The sequence below is a fragment of the Calonectris borealis genome, chromosome 22 (assembly GCF_964195595.1).
Source record: "Calonectris borealis chromosome 22, bCalBor7.hap1.2, whole genome shotgun sequence".
Taxonomy (NCBI): domain Eukaryota; kingdom Metazoa; phylum Chordata; class Aves; order Procellariiformes; family Procellariidae; genus Calonectris; species Calonectris borealis.
Window position 1 is genome coordinate 8,939,239 of NC_134333.1, and position 21,866 is coordinate 8,961,104.

Consider the following 21,866-nt stretch of genomic DNA (forward strand, 5'->3'; position numbering starts at 1 on the left):
TTGGGAGGGCAGAGCTGCGGCGGATGGGGTGATGGGCACCAAGGGCAGGGCGACTGCAGCCTGCCCTGGGGAAGAAACCTGCTTGCTACCTGCCAGGGAGCAGTTTAAAGCCCCCGGGAGCCTCCTGTGTGTGCTAGAGCAGAGGAAATCGTGCTGGTGCAGAAGCATCAGCAAAGCCTTTCCACCCCGGGAGTGCACCATGGCTGCTATTTTGGTGATTCTCCCAGTGAAAACCCACCCGCAAAGCACCCGGCTCCCCCCAGGCCCCTCCTGGGAAGGCAGCGGGAGCAGCCCCCCACGCCGGCGGGGACAGGAGCATCCCCAGCCCCTCCACACCCCCCCTGGGAGTCTTATATAAAAGAGGTGGGACGGGGAAGAGGGGGAGACTTGGGGACTTTTGTCTTTTATCTCCCCAGAGCTAAAAAAAGATACAATTAAGCGATTCTTTTAGCTCCTAAAACTCCCAACAATCCCTTTACTGTCAGCGCAGAAGCAGCTTCATTATATCTGCCTGGCTAGATAAGGATGCTTCTCTCCTCCTTCTCCCCCCTCCCTTCTTCTTGTCCCCATCCCTCCCTCCCTTCTTCCACACCCTCTCCGATATCACCCTCCCCAGCTCTGCAGGCTGAATGCTCAGGGCTGGAGGGAGGGAGGGAAGGAGCCGAGGTGCCAGCGGTGTTTGGGGGAGCCGGCGAGGAGCGGGGCTCTCCGTCTGGACCCGGCGGTGATGGGCACCGCAGTTATCCCGCTGGAGTAGGGGCAAGCAGCGGGGCTGCTGGGTCTCGATGGAGAGCCGGGATGGCTGCAGGGAAAAGGGGGAGAGTTTAGGAGAGGAGTGAAGGGACCAGGGGCACGGAGGAGGGTGGCAGAAGGAGTTTGGAGGGAGCGGAGCTGGCAGAGCTGGGGCAGAGGAGCAGCTCTGGACCTTCCCGCAGGGCACTTAAAAGAAGATAGGAGAAAAAAAAAAAAAAAAACAAGGAAAAAAGTGTGGAGAAAGGAAAACAGGGCACTCTGCAGCTGTTCCCATGCAAAACTCAAAGCCAGCGGGGCTGGTTGCGCTCATTAATATTTCCACTCCCTTCCTAAGACAGGCAGCAAGCCTGACCTGCAAAGGGACCCTCGGAGACGGAGCCGAGGGCTTGTCACAGCGGGGGCAGTCGAGCCTCCGCCAGCACCTCGCTCCTACCCACGCCGGGCTCCGAGGGCGGTGTCGGACTCGACCTGAGGAGAAAGCAGCCATTTCAGGCCCGTTTCTGCCTGACCCCTCTGTACATCACACAGAGCAGCGCTCAGCAACCTGCAGTGCTGGGGGGTGTCTCAGCCATGGTAAGAATATTATTTGCAACACGGAGACTGGGGGGTAGAAGAGGGGTCCCTGAGCACCCTGCTGAGACGTGCGCAGGGGTCCTCTCCCCTCGACCTAGCACCCAGCCCAGCTCAGCCCGAGCTCTGCAGCCTGTCCTGGCAGAGAGACCAGCCCCCTTCCCCCCAAAAAACCAGCCGGGACAAGCAGAACACAGCCCACAAGCACCGATACAGACCTGTACTCCAGCTGGGATGGAGAAGCCCTCGCTGTGCTAATGTCACAGGCACCGCCGGACCCCGAGCTCAGCCTCTCCCCGGGACCCCACCGTCACCAGACGAAGCAGCCCGGGCTGCGCTGGGCAGCTGCTGCGGGGCTGGGTCCGGCGGCAGCCCCCGGACCCCCCCAGCTGACGCTCCATCCTGCCCCATGGCAGGGACGATGCACTGGAGCGCGTTCGGGCCGGCCGGGCATCGCCCTTGCACGGGTAGACGGAGCCCTGCAAAGGTCCCGGGCAGCCGCGCTGCTCTGCCACGCTGCCGCCCTCCCAGCTCCCGCCTGTTTGCAGCTCCTCTGCCGCCCCACATGATGGGGATAAAGGCGAGGGCCCCCTAAAATCCACTCTTGGGAAACAGCTGGCATGGAGCTGGCAAGCCCAGCCCCGGGCAAAGCAACCCAACCAGTTATTTACCGAGTACATAAACCCCGGCTCCAGCCCCTGGTTGGACATTGATCTGGATTAATTCCTCATAATACCCCTCTCATAATTTAATCCAGCATCTGACTACAGGGCCCATCTGGTGGTGTGCTGAGCTCTGGGGGTGGGCACCGGAGCTCAGCACCCCAGTGGTCCGGGCTGTGCTGGCGATGAGGAGACCCCACCGGCCTCCAGCTGCAATGCTGGGAGTGGGGAAGGATGTTTCGGCATCACTGCTGTGTGGATGCTCGAGGCATCGCTGAGCTGCGCTGGGAGTCACCCTGGGCTCTTGCTGTGGGACCAGGGTGAGCTGCTGCACCTTTCTGTGCCATCTCCTGGCACAGCACCCCTCGGAGCCGGCGCTGGGAAGAGCCATGGGAGAGGGTAACAGGACCCCTCACATGGGGCTCCCGCCTGATGCCTCTTGGACCCCACCACTCTTCTCCATCCCTGCCTGTCTCCCTACCTACAAAAAAAAATAATAAAAGTAAAAATATCTATTTCTCTCAGGCATCACCTGCATTCCTACCCCTGCCTGCGTGCACATCCCCCTGCGCTGGTGCCTGCGGCCTCCTGCCCTGAATTCCCAGAATTTGGCTCACTGGAGCTAGAGGGGACCACCCCTCCAGGCAGCGCGGGGACCGCGACACCGCGGCGCACGCTCCGCAGGGCAGGGCCAGCGTGCCAGCAGCTGGACGGGACAGTCAATATTTACAAGCTAGAGCTGAAGGGGGGCATCTCTGAAAGCCTGGCCCAGACCACTGCTCCCAGCCCACACCATTCCCTGGGTAAACGGATCTCAGAAACAAAGGGATGGGGAAAAAACAGCGGACGCGGTCCCTTCGCCCTCCCCACTCCTGGAAAAGCCTTTCCATGGACATTGCAGGTGCAACCCCCACCCCCAAACACACAGGCTGGGTGCTGCTTCACCGGGCTGCTCCGGCACAGAGCCGAGCCTCCTCCATCCCACCCTTTAGGAAAATGCGGCTGTGCTAGGGGAGCTCGACGGGGAAAGCCTCTCCCTGCGGGGTGGGGAGATGCTCTCAATGCGCAGAGGAGGGGGCTGGGGACCCTGGCCCGCTGGGAGCCCACCTGGGCGAGCAGTCCCTTAGGGCACGCAGGGAAGCGGGGCCGGAGCCTCGGCCACTCGTCTCCGCGCTGCCAGCGAGGGTCAGCAGCGAATAAAGCTGTTAGCAAAGCTGGGAGAAAAACAACATCTGTCCCTCCTGCAGCTCTGCTGCTGTCAACATTTCCAAGGAAAATTTTAATTGAAATTTGAAACTTTTTTTTGAAGCAGCTCTGAGAGCTGGTAAAGAAACAGAGGCAGGGGAGGGAGGGAGGGATTTGCAGATACCTGTCCTGCAATGTCCCCCCCCGCCGATTCTCTGCCCGCCTGACCCCATCACATCACTGGGGGGTTTCAGCCTGGTCCCACCTGTTTGCTAGGGCGTAATTCAGCCCAGGTCTCTGCAAAGTGGTACCTGCCCTTCCCTCCCTCCGAGATGCTGGGATGAGAGCCCAGCACCTCGGGCCCCTCCTGGGCCCCAGGAATGGCTGGAGGGGCTCTGGTGACGGGGGGGGCTGTGCCGTTAGTGCCCTGGGGTGTTGGACAGCAAAGCCTTGCAAAAATGAATTCCAGTTGGTGTCTGGAGAACTCCTTTGAGATTCCCCAGCCTGCCCAGCTGTCACCATCAGGAGCCTGGTCACCACCCAGCCGCGGTGCTGACCCCTCTGCAAACAAACCGATGCCAGCGCATCACAAACCGCTCCATTCATTCATTCATTCCTAACGAACTCCGCTCATCCTTAATTATTGATGCTCCCAGAGAGTGAGTCAGCGAAGAGCTGCCGGCTGTTTTGTAAGAGGAGCAGAGCCCAGGTAACGGGACACTTTCCCAGCAGACACCTCCTCACCTCGACTCTGGCTGTAAATCCCTCCTGGGGAGCATCCCCGGCCGGGACGCAGCATCCCCAACTGGGACACAGCATCCTCAACTGGGGTGCAGCATCCTTGACCGGGATGCAGCATCCCCAACCGGGACACAGCATCCTCAACTGGGGTGCAGCATCCTTGACCGGGATGCAGCATCCCCAACCGGGACACAGCATCCTCAACTGGGGTGCAGCATCCTTGACCGGGATGCAGCATCCCCAGCACCTGGCCATCACCTTGCTGCCATCCAGGCATCAGCTCTGGAGTTTCAAACCAGTTTCAGACAGGGCAGCCCAGCTGTCCCAGTACTGCATGCACAGGGCTGGGGTGCCACCCTCCTCCTGCATGTCCCAGCTCAGGCACTGGATCCCAGTGAGCAGGGGCCGAGCGGATGCAACTGAACCCCTCTGCATCCTTGTGCAGCCTTTCACACCAGCTCCACCAGCCAGGAGCACCGAGCTTCAGCAAAGGCTCCATGCAGGGAGGGAATTCCAGCTCCTGCCTCCCGAGATGGAGGAGCCAGGAGATGCCCAGCTGGGAAGAAAAGGAGGAAAAACTGGAGGTAACTGGGGCTGCAGCAGCAAAGGTGGAAGAAATGAGAGGCGCAGGGTGCTCTGAGCGTCATAGGAAGGGATATACGATGAGTCTCCCCCATCCAAGGGGGTGTGGCCTCTCCATCCCCCTCCACCGGCCCCCACCCCTCTCACCCCACCTGGGCCTCGTCGCCAAATTAAAAGCGTACCGCTCACGTCACCAATAATTCATCCAACGTCTAATGCTCAACATTTTGTCAGGATTATCCCGATTAACCCAGAATTAATCCTGATCTCAATGTTAACAGGATTAGCGTTAAAATCGGATTAGTTTTTTAAACCGGACCCCTTGACTAAAGAAAGGGGCCTTCCCCACCAGATATGCACAGCCTGCTACCAGCAGCCAGATGTGAGCGGGAGCCGGGCAGGAGCTCCCCACCCTGCGATGGGCCCCACGCACGGGTGAAACGGGGTACCCCTACGGCAAGCATCTCCGTGACACCAGCATCCGTCACACCTGCCCTGCAAAGCACAGGAGCTGCCCGGCCCTCTGAAGGTGACAAGCAGGAGCCCCACACGCGGATGTCACGTTTCCAAGCAGAAAACACCCTTTTTCCCTCGGACATGGCCCGGCCGGCTCTGCAGGGGACACGGGTGGCTGCTTGCCCTCTCTCTGCATTTTTTCCCCTTCCTGCTGGCACCAACAGCCTCCCACCTTCGCCTTGCCTGATGAATATTTAAAAGCCTGGATCCTGTGCAGCCTCATGCATATTGATGGCTGCTGGTTGCCCGCCAGGGTGGCGGTGGTCCCTCTCCGGGCACGGGCAGCAGGGTCGGCAGCAGAGGGGTTTTCAGCAGGACCTGCCCGGCAGAGGGGATCGGGATGCCTGCACGGGAGAAGGCAGCTCCAAGGACCATCCCTGCCACACCATGAGCCCAGCCATGCTGAGGACTCTGCCTTCAGCCCCCAAAACACCCGCTTTCTTCCCAAAAGCGCAGGGGTGGGGCAGTCTCGCCGCTAGCAGTGGGGCAGCAGAAGGTCCTGGTGCCCGGGGCAGGGCTGGCAGGAGGCTGGAGCTGGGACCAGCCCCGGGAGAGGGGACACGTCGTGCCCACTCATCCTCATCTCCCGATGCTGGGTGCAACCTTGGCTTCCGCGGGGAGGGTAATCATTAACCTCCCAGCGAAGGCAGCCGTGCTTTTGTTCCTGGAGCTGTTTTCCCCGTGCCTCAAACAGGCGTGTCCAGCCTGGCACCCGTGGGGAGAGGAGCACCCCTGCCATGAGACCCTGGGCTGGGGGGGGCAGAAATAGGCCTGATCCAGCACCTCCCCTGAGGCTGAGGCGGTCCCAGGAGATGGATTATGGAGGGGTATGTGGCCGGAGATACTTTTGGGGGTGTGGGTGCCAGTCCTGCCTGCTTCCCTGTTACCTCGACCCCCCAGCCATCCCCTTCCTCGCTGGGGCTGAGCGGCGGCTGCGTTCAATCCCTGCTCTCTGGCGACGCTGCCTTGTGTGACAGCATCTTCCAAAAATAAGCAAATTACTGCATCCTTCAGGGACGCTGGCGGATGGGAAGCAAAGCCAAGTGTGAGAAAGCAGCAGAAAGGGGATGGCGGGGAGAAGGAACAAGCCAACAGGGCTGCAGCCACCGAGGGAGGGGAGCCGGTACAGGCTGCAAACCAGCGGGGACACTCGGGTTAGCAGCGTTAGTGACAGGGACTCCACAGTGACAGGTGACAAGGCTCAGCGCTTTGGCATCTGAGGCGTGATTTGCTTTAACAGCTGTATACAGGGGGCCGGGCTCTGCTTAACATGTGCGGGTGCCTCTCGGGAAAAAGGCTCGGAGGGGCTGGTTTGAAGAGCAAAAAAAAAAAAAAAACCCAAATCGACTTTAGCAGCAAGAGCTGTAGGTAAAGAGAGCCCCAGCTCTGGGACACCGGCCCAGACCCTGCTGCAGGTCACGCTGACGCATCTCCCCTGGGTACCCTCAGGCAGGTCACCTAGTCCCACCGTGCCTCGGTTTCCCCATTCCTACACTAAGGATGTTACTCTTATCCCTGCTACAATAATAAATAGCGACAACACCCTGGATCAACCGATAACCGAGCCCTGGAGAGCAGCTCCCGTGCACAGGTCAGAAAACCAGCAAGTGCCCCAAAAGCAGAGAGCAAGGAGGAGCGGGGAGCAGGCGCTCAGCAGCTGCTCTCCCCTCCTGGGTACACCCCAACGCCCTCCTCCTGCGAGCAATAAAATATTACACAGTAAACGCCGGTCCCCGAGGAGCGCGGCGGACGCCAAGGCCACCGGGAGGGCGCGGGGAGGAGGGCTGGTGCAGGAGCGGCAGGATTACAGGAGCTAAGCCTGCCTGGTATTTGCTTGTCTCCTGCAAGTAAATACCGCTGCCTGCTATGATATCAGCTCGGCAAATGCCTCGAGTCCCCGGCCTGCCGGTGAGGGGGAAATGGCTTCCCGCTAAGGAGACGAGGTGTTCCCGGGAAGCCCCGTGCCCTGGCCGTGCCGGAGGAAGCGGAGCCACAGCCCAAAGCACGGAGCAAGCCACCGACTGCTGCTGGAGCAGGAGCCGTGCAGTTACAGTGCAAAGCGGGTGACGCAGCCCCAGATACTTGTTTTTAAGACAAAAGTGTCCTGTCCCCCCCCCAGCCTTTCTCCCTTCCACATCCTAGTCATTTTTTTCCCCCACGAGCTTTTGCTTTAGTCCCTTTGATGTTCTTTCAAAGGAGCTCATGTGAGGCTCTGCCTTCGGTTCTTCCCATTCCTCCTCCAGCCCACAAGTGCCAGCGAGGAGCCAGCCCACCCCCTGCGTTAGCACAGCGGGAACCCCCAGCCCTCGGTCCTGCCTCGCCACTCTCCATGGCAGAGCCCCCTCCCTGCCGAGTCCCTGGGGAGGGATTTGCCCCCCAGCTGGGTCTCCGGAGCCCCCAAGCCCGTCAAAATCATGGGGCTGAGATGCTCCTACCCCAGAGAGGCTGACACCCAGAATATGGGTTTAAGTAACCCCAAACCAGCAGGGATGGTGGCTGTGAGCTGGGATGCAGTTTGGGTGATGGAAAGGCGGGGGGGGGTACCAGGCTGCCCTGGCCGAGGGACTCGGACATCTGCCTGGGGACTCGGGGACCAGCAGCAGCGTGACAATGGCCACAGAGCGGCTGGATCAATGGCTCCGTGTGAGCACCGACCCGGCTGGCGGGAAGGGACATTCGTGAGCTGAGCGGGGCTGGCTCTATCTAGAAGCGAGTACAGAAATCCCAGGGATGCGCGGGGGCACGGGGAGGAGGACGGAGCGGGGCAGAGGGCAGCGGCAGGACCTGCAGACACGAGGGGACGCAGAGGATGAAACGGCTGGGGACGGCGTAATCTCCCGGACCCCGCTCTGCAATGATGGCACCGACATACAAAAGCATCTGCTCATCTCCAGCACCGACACCGACAAACACAGCAATGCAGGGCCCCCCTCCCCCAAAGCCCACGCCTGGAGAGCCCCAAATCGCAGCCAGCGCCTGCCATTGCCTGTCCCGGGCAGATGGGGGATGCCAGGGCAGGAGGAGAGCAGGTCCTGCCCTGGGCACCCAGCAGCAGCAGCACGCCGCATCCCTGGGTGTCTGTGGGAATTCGGCACGGCCCTTCCCACCATCCGATCCCCGCCATCCCCCATCAGTTGGAGCTCTGGCCACAGCCCCCCCTCTTTGGCCAAGGGACGGAGAAGGGCTGGCTCTGCACCCCCCGCGGCGGAGGGTGGCAGCTGGGCACAGACAGGGAACCTAAAGGGTCATGAAAGTTTTATTTTGGGGAGAAAGCGGGGCGGGGGAGGCGGCAGCTTTCCCAGCCGAAGGCCAAGCCTGCAGCAACAGAAGACCCCAGGGGACGCAGGTGGCTGCGGTGGCCTCGAGGAAGCCCCCAGCACCTGCTTGCTGGGCTCAGCCTCCCCGCAGGGCTCTCCCCGTGAGGAGCCATCCCCAGCTGCCGCTGGCTCATGCCCCACTGGGTAGCGGGGTCAGGCAGCTGGGGGCCTCCCTCGGCCGGGAAGCGGAGGGTGATTTAACCCGTAACGCATTTCCACAGCAGATACAGGCGGGGAAGATGCTCCGCTTGCAATGCAAAGTACTTCCAGGATCCGGTGGAAAAATAGGTAGTTATAGAAAACGCACCCTCTGTGGCTGCAACCCCCCAGCTGCTGCTGAGGAGACCCCTCTGGGGTGGGTGGACCCCTAAAGTTTGAATCCCTTTTGTTTCTTACTCACAAAAAATGAAAAAAAAAAAAAAAATTGAGGCTTTTGTGCCTTCCCCCCCAGTCCCAGGAATGTCCCCGAGAGCACGTGGCTGAAACCGGCCGGTGAGAACTCGGACAGCTGAATATTCGGGGAGCTGCTGCTCACATGCGTTTTACGCTGCAAGTACTTCAAGAATGAAAACTCGGAACAAGTGCACATATTATGCATTTTACGACTCCTCCGCTCTCCGCTGCCAACTAAGGAAAGCGCCTGTTTTTTCCACAGGAAGAGAAAACCCACCGGGGACAACACGCCAAGGTCATCCAGCAACACGCCTGACCTTGAAGTGTTGCCACCGCATCCCTGGGCGAGGAGGAGGGAGGAAGGGGAGTTGCGATGACATGCGTACTTCACCCTGCCAGACAATAGGGTGACTGTTTGCAAGGTGCTGGCAGGAATCACCAGCAGGCACAGACCCTCGGCGCTGCCAGGAGACTCCCGTCAGGGTCCCCTCTGTGTAGCCTGGAAGAGGTGGGTTTAGGCACAAAGATCCCGGTGCAATAAAGCAAACATTAACGCTTTCTCCATTCTGCCGCTCCTGCAGCAGCCTCGTGACGAACAGGCTGGTACCGTAACGCCCAAGCAGAGGATGGAGACAGAGATGCGATGGCCAACGCAGGACAGAGCTGCCCCTTCCCCTCCCGCAGGGCTCAACGCCACCAGCCCAACAAATAACTTTGCTGTCTGCTCTAGAGGCCCCTCGGCACGCCAAACACAAGCCGGTCTCTGAGGTCCGGCACGGCATTTCTGTTGGAAAGCCCGCTCCTCCGCCACCCCCACCTCCTGCAAGGTGCAGGCAGAGCCCAGCTTTGGGGAGCAGCACGCCAGCACCCCCCATCCCGAGACCCCCGAGTCTCCTGCCTGGGATCAGCCTGGGCTCTCCGGGGAGCGAGGGGCTCGGGAGAGGGAGGCGAGGAGCCCGAAGGGGGAAGCGGTGCTGGGCAAACAGTCAAGTGCGGATAAGTGACCGACACACCGTGCGATGGGAAGCTCGGCAGGTCCCAGCGCTGGGCAGGGCCACCGACGGGAGGGACAGGCTCTGCTCGGCAGCCCTCCTCCTCCTCCTCCGACGAGGCGGCTGGAAATCAGAGCAACCCTTGTACCTCTGCCTGGGAGCAGGCACCTGGATGGAGCTCCGCTGGCCGATCTCCGAGCCCATCCAGAACAGGCTCTTTTCTGTCCTGGTCCCAGAGTTAAGGTCTCTGCTGCAGTGAAATAACTCCAAAGCAGCAGGATTTGACTGTGGGGTGATAGTGGTCTAAATGAGGGCAGGACACAGATTCATCCCTCTGAGAGAATCGGTTTATGTCTGCACAACAACTCAACCCAAAAGCGTAAGATCCTTCTCACGAGCTTAAACTGCTGCTGAGCTGAGAACAAACTACTTTGGCACAGGAATCCTCAACAAAAAACCCAAGCTCCCACCCCCTGACACAGACACAGAGATGAGGCAAGGGTGGAGAAGTGCATGCATTTCAAACAGAAGCATGAAAAATCAGAAATACTGACCTTAAAGCTCCAGTAGTTGGGTTGCTAACAAAAAATAAAACAACAAAACAAAAGAAAACAAAAAATACCATTAAGATTCTGGTTTGACTTTTGTTTTCCTTTTGAGAATTGTTGACTTTAAACTGCGACATTCAACCTGCTCTCATTTCTGCTTGAAGTCCCCTCCCAGCGGGTTGCTTAAGTTTCATGCTGCTAAGGGCTGGCAAAGGGGAAGCAGGACCATGCAAGCAGGCAGGGACGGCAATGGGTATTGAATGCAGACCGGGGTGCAAGGTAACTGAAGCAGAGCAAAGCGGGGAGCAGGACGGCAGCCCAGCATCACTACTGGAGTGACCGGTATGCCCACACCGTCCTAGCACGTGCTGGTCAGGCTGTGCCCTGGGAGTCGGTGCTGGAAGCCAGAATAATTTTCATTTTTAAAGGGATCTTCCAATCCCCCCTCTTTGCCCTTGCTACCTCCCTCTGTTGCTTCTTCGCAGCGTTTCCACCCGTGTCAAGCCAATGTGCTACAGCGAATGACAGGAGCTGGCATCGCTTGCAGCCCAGCAAGTTGGAGAGCTTGGGAGCTTTTTTCTCCCAAGCCACCCACTGATAATCACCAGTGGGAGATTGCACCGAAAGTCCCGAGGATGCTCGGAGCTGCGGCTCGCTGCAATACCCACCGTCGGGCAGCGGAGCGCGGGTTAGAGACTCGGGCCCCCCTCCCAGGGCAGCGCCGGGCTCGCGTGGCCAGGACGGGGCTGCAGGAGCCCAGCAAGTCCCCAGAGCGCACCAGGGCCGAGCACCCCCAGCACACGGCGCCGCCGGACGGGGACAGGCGAGCTCCCCGCTGCTGCGGGCGAAGCGAAGCACTTCAGAGCAGGGCATGCGCTTGGCACAGCAGCATCGCAAGCAGCTTCATCCCGCCCCGGGGCTGGTCCCCTAACGCCCGGGCAGCAGCACCCCGGCCCCAGCGGCACCCTGAGACCGTGTTTGAGGAGGCTGCGTACCCAGCCGGAGGGAAGGTAGATCTGGTGACAAGAAGTGTGCTCCACCTCGCTGGAAGGGGAAGCATTTTGAAACCACCGAGACGATGTGCAGCTGATGGGTGGGGTGGGAGAAATGGGTGCAGAGCAGCTTTTGTCCCAACGGTCTTTTTATTGGGATCAAAGTTCTTGACTGCTCTTTTCCCCCCTTTCACACTCACCTACCGCCTTGCTTTTTTACAGCATTTATTTCCCCACCACAATCACCGTGGCTGCAAATCTAGTTTGTTACTTAGAGGACGATTATTATTATGATTATTATTATTTTAAACAGAAAGCAAGCTCCTGCACCAAGCTCCCCATCAGTCCCTGCAATGCCCGCTGGCTGCCAAGGAGTCTCCTATCGCAGCGCTCTGGGAGCAGAGAAAGAAGTGGCAATAACGTTAGACCACGGAGTATTTATCCAAGGACTTTAACAATCCACTAGCAGATTTGCTGCTGGGGTATTAACCCTTCTGCTGACAAGGTAAACAGAGGTCTAGTCTATGGGTATAAACACAAACTCACTTGTTAGACTCATCTCAAGCATCAGCAGGATGCTCTTATTCCAATTCAAGATGCAGTTCACATTAATATCCCGTAAGACATCAGTAGACCCAAACCAAGTTCTACCTCAACCAAACCAAAACTGTTTTAAAAGTGATTTAAGTCAAACGAGTGCAGTGTTTTCATGCAGGCAAGCCTCAAGGCACAAAGGTCTTTTCCAAGGGCACACTGTGACTCAGAAGCAGAATCAGAAATAGAAGCCCAGAGCCGTGATTACCGGGCACTATTAGATAACAACCAGCAGGATCCAAGCCTATCCTGGGCACGTAAAGCTTTTCCAAAACACCAGGAGCTTGAAAGCAAGAAACTGCCTCAGAATGCCTTTCGGTACTAAAGGAAGCCATCCATCCTCTCTAGCAATTAACACGCCCGCTGCACCGGCAGCTCTTTGCAGCCTGAGCTCCCAGTGCAAGATGCCGGGCGCAAGGCAAGGCTGGCGGCGCTGGTACCTGCCCGGCCGTGCACGGGGGCAAAGCCCAAATTGCAGCGTTGCCGTGTGTCAAGCCAAAGCATCCGACCCCGGGTAGAAGCTCAGGCTGCTGCAACCGCATGCCCGGCAGCATGCTCCTCCTCGGCTAGAGGAGCCACGGGAAACAACAGCCCATCTCGCTGTCTCCGCGAGGTGAGCAGGATTGCATCAGCTCCTGAAGGGTTTGACATGCCGTGCCTTGATTTGGAAATGTCTCGAGTTAAGCTGCGCAGGGCAGCAGTTTTATAACTCTGCTTCTGCTTGGCAGCCCTCATCCAAACTCCCCAAGACCAAACTCGGATGCCGCCTCCCAGGAAAGGCTGCGTGAGGGACCCTTAATAAATCACAGCCAATTTCAATCCTTCATCCCTTTCCCGTGCCAAACTCACCCCATCTAGCAGCTGGTTCTCCCCACCTCACCACCAGTACGCCCAGGCGAGGAAGGGGGACAAGAGACCCCCCACCCGGGGAGGGCAGCGCCGGAGATGCCTGGTCCCTGGAGGCATGGATATGGTGCCTTCACACCCGGGGGATGCTCACCCCCCTCAACTCCTTTGTGCTTTGAATGGCTGCAATGGGCCTCCACAATGGGATTGGGTATTTCGGCCAACTCGGAAGAGTTGTGGCCAAACCAGTCTGTCCCAGTCCCCGACCCAGTCTGTGGTAGGAGATGATGCTCCTGACTTTTTCCTTCTGCAACTTCTTTCCCCCCCCCCCCCCCCCTCCATGCTCTTTATTTTGCTGTTGAGGAGTCTCAGTAATTTTCCTCAGACCCTGATATTACTGATCCTATCTCGTGCCAGCCCTTGGTATGTATTTTATTTATTATTTTAGGATGACTGGACAGGCTTATCACAAAGTCCATAAATTACATCCCCACCGCACACAACCACTCCACACCCAACTGGTGATGAGCTTGTCCAAAGCCCAAGTGCTGTGGGACAGAATCAAGAATATTCTGGAAGAGATTCGGGCTGGTTAGCATGACCCAGAGCCCGCGCCAGGACGGCACAGCACGGCACCCACATTCTCCCGGTCCCTGGACCCGGCCCCAGAAAAGCCCCGTCGCTGGCAGCCCCAGGAACGGCGCGGGACCCCCAGGCAGGGCTCTGCCTGCAGCGGGGCTGCTGCCGGCGGCCAGGCTGCGGGCTTGGATGGGGGCGAGGGGATGCGCTGCCTGCCCTGCCCGTACCCTGCCGAGAGGCAGGACGATCCAGGGCCGACAATCTGGTGCTGTCTGCCAGGGCCAAGTGGGTGATGGACACCACCACGCAGACCTTTCGGGGGCTCCATCTGTCCTTGCAGGCGCTGCTGCCGCACCGGGCTTGGCAGGAGCAGGGCTCAGCGCCGGCGCTTTGCCCAGCCCGTCCTGCCGTTTGCTCATCCTCCACCCCGAATCTCCCAAAGCAAAAAAAGACATATTCCCGTGACACAGGTACCCTGCTCCGGGCACAGGCTGCACCCAAGGAGTTGGCAGAGACAGGGGACCAGGGCAGCACAGCCACAGCCTTAAATGCAGCCACCTCCCAGCAGCCCCCCCAAAGCCGGGGGACGGCGCAGGGACAGACCGAGCGCTGCGCCCAGCACCGGCCAGGCTGGCAAGGGTGGATGTGTAGAAAGAGAAGGGAAGAGGAGAGGACCAAGGAAGAATTAACATATCGCTGGCTCTTCAAAAGCATCAAAGGGAGATAATGGTCTGAGAGAGGATTTGAAGCGACAGCCTTGTTACAACCGATAAAACAGGCAGCTCACTTGCAGCAGAGCTGTGCAGAAGGTATGAAGAATTACAAAGGCTGAGATTATAATTACAAAGAGAGTCGTGTCCATGATGCTGCAAAATGATGGACTAACTAGGACTGGGGCCCCCCAAAGCACAGCCATGTGCACACGTGTGCACTTAGGAGCTGGAGCACGCCTGCAAGCGCAAAATGGGGCTCGAGATGCTCCTGTGAGCCCACGGCCATGAGGGAACCCATGCACACACGAATGCTCAGAGAGACGCGCCCGCATACACGCACATGCACGCTGCAGAAGAGAGGAAAACCAGAGCTGGGGAAATGTAGAGAAGAACATTTTGTAGTTAAGTTAAAAAAAAAAAAGTCTTTGTGATCGTCCCAGGAGAAGACCAGGAGGTAAATGAAATCCGAGTGAGTCACTGCCTTGACCAAGGCAGACTTCCCCTGGTTAGCAATTACAACACGAATCTGTTAGTGATTAACAAGGCAGGACTGAATGCGTCCCTCTAAAATGGACAGCAGCAGCATCCCCAGCACGCTCCACCAAAGGGAGGGACAGAGGCAGCTTCATTGGCTTTTTAATTAACTCATTTTCAGGAGTTCCAGTTCCTGATAGAGTCCCCCTCCGGCACAACGTCTTGACAAACAAAAATCTCCTTGAAAAATAACAGTAAAGTGAATTTAATCTGTTTCTCCTTATTAAAGTTTTTTAATGCTTTTCAGCACAAGAGAAACTGAATTAAAGTGGAAATAGCAAAATGACAAGATAGAGTGTCGAATGCAAACAGTAACCAGATAGAGCGAAGAGCGACACCGACACTGTGCCTTGCAGATATTGCCATCTGAGGTCTCGCAATTACTGCAAAAGCACCTCTCAAACCTGAGCATCCCAGCACGCAGCAGAGAGGCCAACGGGAGACAAGACGGGATGCAGGAGCGCTGGGTCTACCTGGGCTCCTAAGGGGAGTCACCCAACCCAGACCCCATGGTGGAAAGGGCACCAAGGCGCTTGCTTTGCCGCTTCTCTTTCAGGCACAGGCATCTTTAGGCAGGGGCTTGGCTTTTACTACACCTCTCTCCAGTCCCCAGCCCAAAGAGGCTCTGATGGCCGTCAAGAGATGTCATCAGAGATGCCAGAGCAGGCTGTCACAGTGACCCGATGGCAGGCGTCACCGACAGGCCCCTGGCCCGGCCGCACTGCTCAAAGTTCGCCTGCAGGACCGCACGGCCCCTCCGGCTGCCCACGCAGCCTTCTCTCCAAGAGAGGTTCGTCAGCTCTCCAGCAGCAATTGTAGCCTTGATCTCCGAGGCAGCATCTCTGAGGCAGCCCAGGTCCTACTAGAGCACACATTTGCACTCCTGACCCTTACTCAAGCCCCCTCCTTTCCTCATGCCAACAAAAAGCAAATCAGCAACAACATCTGTTTATAGCAACACACCCTGGAGCAGTGATGCATCAGGACAAACGCCCTGCCAAGGATCAGCCATGCAACTGCCTGCCTGGGCTTTAAAATCTCCCTTCTGTGGCCTCCACGTCCAAGGTCAGGGACCCCTCTTGTGCTGCAGGTTCCCTGGGGTCCGGGCTTGGTGCTCAGCACATCCTCAGCGTCATGACAGGGGGAGGGGGTCTCTGCCCCATCACTGCCCATGCAGGCAGGAGCAGGCAGCGGCCGTGCAACCCCAGCACAGGGGCCAAGGTCTCCTCCACCCTCCATCCTGCTCCCGGGCTGTGGGGAGAGCGGCCGGGGAGCAGGGCCAAAGGTTTTGGGGGGAAGGCAGGGAAACCAGGCAGAAGTTGGGCAGATCAGATTGCAGAGTAGCTATGGCAACGGCACGGCGTAGGTGGACCGACACAATAGGGACGTGTAAGGTAAACCCGGCAGCAAGCAGGCAGCAAGCAGGCAGCAAGCAGGCAGCAAGCAGGCAGCAAGCATCCATCCGCTCCCCACTGCACACTGCCGGGGACAGCACCACGGTTCGACCCCCGAGAGCTTTGGGGTGACCTCCACCTTCCCTCAGGTGCCTCCAAACCCAGGGAAGCTCATCCCTGCAGGCAAATCCCTGGGGAACTCCACACCGGGGCGAGCAGGGCCGGATCCTGTGCAGGGTGCCCTGGACCTCTAGGACCTGCAGATCTGTCAGCACTGCAACCATCTCCCCATGGGGCTACAGCAGCCGCATCCCCTCGTGACGCCAGCCCTGCCTCCCACCGCAGGGTCCCTGGGGGGTACCAGCACCGCAGGGTGCAGCAGAGGGGGGCTGCCCCCACCCTGCCCAGCCAGCAGCAAAGCTGGGGGGGCAGAGGGCACCGACACACAGCTGCTGGTGAAGACCAACTTGTTCCTCTTCACCCCCTGCCTAACGCTGCCAGCGCCGCCGGAGCCAGGTCTGCATCAGCAGCGGGGACAGAAGAGCTGCCTTTCTGGCTGCCGCAGCTTTTTGGCGTTCTCTCTCCTGCTAACCCCGCTCAGCACCAGCCCAGCGCCGTGACACCGGGGCGGGGGGGCAGCAGCCTGAGGCCAACTCACAAGGACCTCCAAGGCCACCGGCAGAAGGAGCCGAATTTGGGTTAGGAACAAGAGGAAACTTTGGGCGGCGGGGCAGGGATGGATGCACACATTCACGTTGTCGCGTCCGTGTGTGCCGGAGAGGCAGGAACATGCACACCCCTTCCAGGCTGGCAGCGCCGGCACCGCGCTCCCCTGAACCGCAGTGAGGAACGGTGCTGGGAGCCCAAGCGTGCCAAGGGGAGCGTGCCAGGCACATCCCACCTGCCGCTGGGATGGAGTCGGATCCAATGCCTGGGTATCTCCCTGCTGGACTATACCATGGGCTCGTTAATGCCCTCCCTATACCATGGGCTGCCATCGCTGTCACCAACGCGGTCATATTTATTACCCACTTCTCAGGGACTTCAAGACCTGCTTCCTCCCTGCTCTGTGCATAAAGCCCAAGAAGAAGTGGGGTGACCCACAGACCTTTGCATGACTCCCAGATCCCAGGGACCTGATTCCCAGCTAAACCGTGGGCCAGGTCTCTTTTAATCAGCCAGGAATTGCTCCCAGTAGGGGAAAAATAAGAGAATCAATAGAGACAGCTCTGGCTGCAGTCATAGGGACACACACACACGCTCGTTCATGTTACTCCCGACAGCCAGGCACGCTCCCCTCCACCATTACAGCAGTTTGCAGCGGTTCACAACGCGCTCCACCTCTGGAGACCAAGATCAGACCCCAGGAAGAGCAACGAAGGGTCCCGCTTCTCGCTCCCGCTGCCCCAGCGAGCTCCCACCAACCGCTTCTCTTCGGGCAGCATTGACAACCCACCGTCACCCCTGGTTTTGCAAAAGCAGAGTGTCCAGGTACCCCATGCCCTGCTTGGGTGGGGGCACCCCCAGCCCGGTCAGACACCCCGCAAGGACGATGCCAACCTCACGCCAAGGCCACGGGCACCTCTCCCCGTGCCCAGCTCCATCGCCTCTCGGGGGGCTGGAGCGAGGGGCTGTCAAGGTGCTCCAAGGTCCGGGTTGGGCACGCGCCCGGGGGGTCCTCGCGGTGCCGGCAGGTCCCCCGCGGGAAGGATGCTCGGCCAAGCGAGCTGGAGGCGAGACAAGCCCCCGCATGGCGCAGGGACGCTGCACGCCCAGGCCACCATCTGCCCCTCTCCGGCTGCCCGCACCGCAGCCCGAGAAGGGGGAGAGGGGAGCAGTGTCCCCTGCAGAGGGACAGGGACGTGGGTGACAACGCGGGGCTGCACAGTGGCAGGGGCACAGCGAGGGCTTTGCGCGGCACCGGGGGGAGCAGGGGGAGCCCCCCCCAACTGCCGCACTAAAGGGCAACGCAGGGACGATGGCACCCACAAACAGCCCCCCCCTCCCCGCCGCGAGCCTGGGAGGGGGGGGACCCCCAAGAAAGAGGAAGGTAGGGGGGCTGGAGGGAAGGGGGGCTGCCCCCGCCATGGGGCTGAGCCCCGCGGCCAGGGGAAGGGCACGACCGGGGGCACCGGCTGGTGATGGCGTGGGAGAGGGGGACCGGGAGGTTTGGGGGGGGAACCAGGATATCTGGGGAAGGGGAGGTCGGGGGACTGCAGCAGGGGGCGGCGGACACCGGGAGGGAATCGCGACACCGGACCCGCCCCCCTCCCCCCGAGGGATGCGCCCCGCTCCGCCCCACCGGACTCCCCTCGCCCCGGTACCTGCGGCAGGTGAGCCCGGCCCGGGATCCGCAGCGCCGACGAGCCCCGCTCGGCGCGGCCGCTCCGCTCGGTAGCGCGGGCCGGGGAGGGGGGCGGGCGGGGCCGGGGCCGCTGCGCGCGGAGCGGAGCCGCCACCTCCCGCCGCTGCGGCCGCCGCCGGCCCCGCGCGCCCGCCCTTATAGGGGCGCGGTCGCCATGGCAACCGCGACTCCACCTGCCACCGCGCGGCGCCGGGCCGCCGGGCGGGGGCGCGCGCTCCCGGCGGGGGCGGGGCGGAGGGGAGGGGAGATGGAGGGGAGTGGGGGTGCAATGGGGCAGGGTGGGTGCTGGGGGGAATTGGGGGTGCAGTGGGGCAGGGGTGGGAGCTGGGGGTGCAATGGGGCAGGGTGGGAGCTGGGGGGAATTGGGGGTGCAACGGGGCAAGGATGGGTGCTGGGGGGAATTGGTGGTGCAATGGGGCAGGGGTGGGAGCTGGGGGGAATTGGGGGTGCAATGAGGCAGGGGTGGGAGCTGGGGGGAATTGGTGGTGCAATGGGGCAGGGGTGGGAGCTGGGGGGAATTGGGGGTGCAATGAGGCAGGGGTGGGAGCTGGGGGGAATTGGTGGTGCAATGGGGCAGGGGTGGGAGCTGGGGGGAATTGGGGGTGCAATGGGGCAGGGTGGGAGCTGGGGGGAATTGGTGGTGCAATGGGGCAGGGGTGGGAACTGGGGGGAATTGGGGGTGCAGTGGGGCAAGGATGGGTGCTGGGGGTGCAATGGGGCAGGGTGGGAGCTGGGAGAATTGGGGGTGCAATGGGGCAAGGATGGGTGCTGGGGGTGCAATGGGGCAGGGTGGGAGCTGGGAGAATTGGGGGTGCAATGGGGCAGGGGTGGGAGCTGGGAGAATTGGGGGTGCAATGGGGCAGGGTGGGAGCTGGGGGGAATTGGTGGTGCAATGGGGCAGGGGTGGGAACTGGGGGGAATTGGGGGTGCAATGGGGCAGGGTGGGAGCTGGGGGGAATTGGTGGTGCAACGGGGCAAGGATGGGTGCTGGGGGGAATTGGTGGTGCAATGGGGCAGGGGTGGGAGCTGGGGGGAATTGGGGGTGCAATGGGGCAGGGTGGGAGCTGGGGGGAATTGGTGGTGCAATGGGGCAGGGGTGGGAACTGGGGGGAATTGGGGGTGCAATGGGGCAGGGTGGGAGCTGGGGGGAATTGGTGGTGCAATGGGGCAGGGGTGGGAACTGGGGGGAATTGGGGGTGCAATGGGGCAAGGATGGGTGCTGGGGGTGCAATGGGGCAGGGGGGGTGCTGGGGGGAATTGGGGGTGCAATGGGGCAGGGTGGGTGCTGGGGGTGCAATGGGGCAGGGGGGGTGCTGAGGGGAATTGGGGGTGCAATGGGGCAGTTGGAGCAGGGGTGGGTGCTAGGGGACAATGGCGGCAGCGGTGGGTGCTGAGGGCCAGGGGTGCAGGGGTGGGACAGGCAGCCCAGCCCTCCAGGCCCAGCAGCTTTGCAGCGTTTGCCCCCCACGCACCCTGTCAGAGCCATAGAAGGTGGGCTCAGGGCAGGCTGTGGGTGGGCACGGGCAGCGTGGTGCATGCACACACCTGTGCACGCGCACACACACGCATGCACACACGCATGCACACACATTGCATGCACACACACATCGCATGCACACCCCCCCATAAGATGCTGCTGCAGCACAGGGTGCTGCTGGGCTCACCTCACCCCACCCCAGCACCCTCGGGGGCTTTGTAGCCCGTGCAGGAGCTGCGCAAGCCCCGGTGCCACCCTGCACACAGTGCCCACCCGCAACGGCTCGGCACGGCCTTCGTCACCCCCCCTGCTCCCTGGGGTCCCGGGACCCCAAATTGCCCAGGAGTTTTTCCTTCCTACAGTTATGCAGAATTGCATCAGCACCCGCTCCCCAAAAGGCTCAGCAACTGCAAGTTCAATAAAAATAACTGGGATTTTTTAATATTCTTTTTAATCAGTGGGAGCGGGGTCTGAGCATCTGCGGGCAGGAGCGGGGGGCTGCAGCACCCCCAGCATCCCGCCTGCCCCCCCGGCCCCCGCTGCACCCCCAGCCCAAACCACGGGCGTGAGCGGCGCTTGTGAACCCGGGAGCTGCTGAGCCGACAGCGCTGTAGCGAGGGGCAAAGCGCTGTTGAGAGCAACCGATGCAAAAAATTGCTCCCAGCTGGGAGAGCAGAATCGCCGCCGCGCGCCCTGCCCTGCCCGCAGACCCACACCACCCCCAGCCCCGAATTTCAGCCCCCCCACGTCCCCGATGTTGCAGCACACCCCACTGCAGAGCAGGGAAGCAGCCAAGACCCCCCACTTCATTTAGAGAAACTGAGGCACAAAGCCAGCTGCAGCAAACCAGCACCTCCCCAGCCTGCCTGCGCCCCTGCCTGCACCCCTGCCTGCGGGATGGCTCCTGCCCTACACAACACCAACGCACCCCAGGGCCGGGCAGACCCCGGCGATGCTGGCGAGGCCGGAAAGAGCAGGGCCTGGCTTCGCGGGTGCGTACATCTGCGCTGCTGTTATTTATTTATTCCGAAGTCGGATTTATTCTGGGCAGCTGCAAATCTGCGGCTGTCAGGCAGCCACCGACACGTTAACACTCACTCCAGCCTTTTCCTTTTTTTTTTTTTTTTTCCCCTGCAGCAGAACTGGACAAGCTTAAATCCAAGCTTTTATATACTTTTATTTAGACCTTAGAGAGGCATGTTTCTGCTCCAGCTCCGCTGCGGTATTTAACCCCGTGCTGCAGCTTACGAGCTGCACGGCGCGGGAGTAGACAGGGCTTAATTGCGATACAGCTGGCATGCATGCATTTAACTGGTTACGGGCAAGGGAGGGTTTGTAATCCCTTATTTTCTGGGGTTTATAATTTATCTGCATAAAACCACGCATTCCCGGTTGGTACGCACCCTCTGAGCCCCGAGCAGAAAAGCCCGCCCAAAAGCCGTGTGGATATTAGTGAGAAACAGGGAGGGGTGATGGGGTCACCCCCTTTAAACCATTAGATTGTTCTTTTTCTAAATGTTCCTAACTTTCTAAGTGTCCAATATCGGGCACTGGGGACGTGGTCCCGGCCGAATCGCCCGTCCCAGAGCATCGATGCCCAGGGAGACAAGAGACCCGGCCGCACCATCCCTCTCCTGCCGGATTTACCCCGATGCAGACCCAAAGCCCGGCAGCCGACGTGCTCCGTCAGCACCTCCTCCCCACTCCCATTCCTCTCTTTATTGTTAACATGCCCATTTAACGCGTTCTCCCATCTGGGTTTTAAATTAGCTAGCTGCCACCTTGGACTTCTCTGCAGATTTGCTAGCAGTCTGTTGGGTGTTGGTACGATTACTTGCCTGGGTTTTTTCTGCTCTGTTATAGATACATATGATTAAAATTAATATTGTGCTCGCTTTCCAATTCCTATGCACGAGTACAATGGCGTTTTGCTGCAGGCTTCGCCACGCTGAAAGGGATGTTGACATTTATGAAATGTTTCTATTCACCTCTGATTTTGTAAACTCTCTCGTATGTAATTTTAAAAAAAAAAAAAGGAAATAGCAAAGCCTGTGATCTGAAATACCTGCCAGGCTCCCCTAGAATAGCAAAGCAAGTTTCAAACATTTCAGGC

The 21,866-nt window shown here is 59.8% G+C and overlaps 1 protein-coding gene across 1 annotated transcript in view; it reads right to left on the minus strand.

Moving 5' to 3' along the window:
* The window catches only part of SRCIN1 (SRC kinase signaling inhibitor 1), a 57,889-nt gene that overhangs the window by 22,796 nt on the left and 13,227 nt on the right, over positions 1-21,866 (minus strand). Inside the window, exon 3 of the mRNA XM_075171154.1 lies at positions 10,266-10,289. Within this exon, the coding sequence (XP_075027255.1) occupies positions 10,266-10,289 (24 nt within the window). The remainder of the gene's footprint in view (positions 1-10,265; positions 10,290-21,866) is intronic.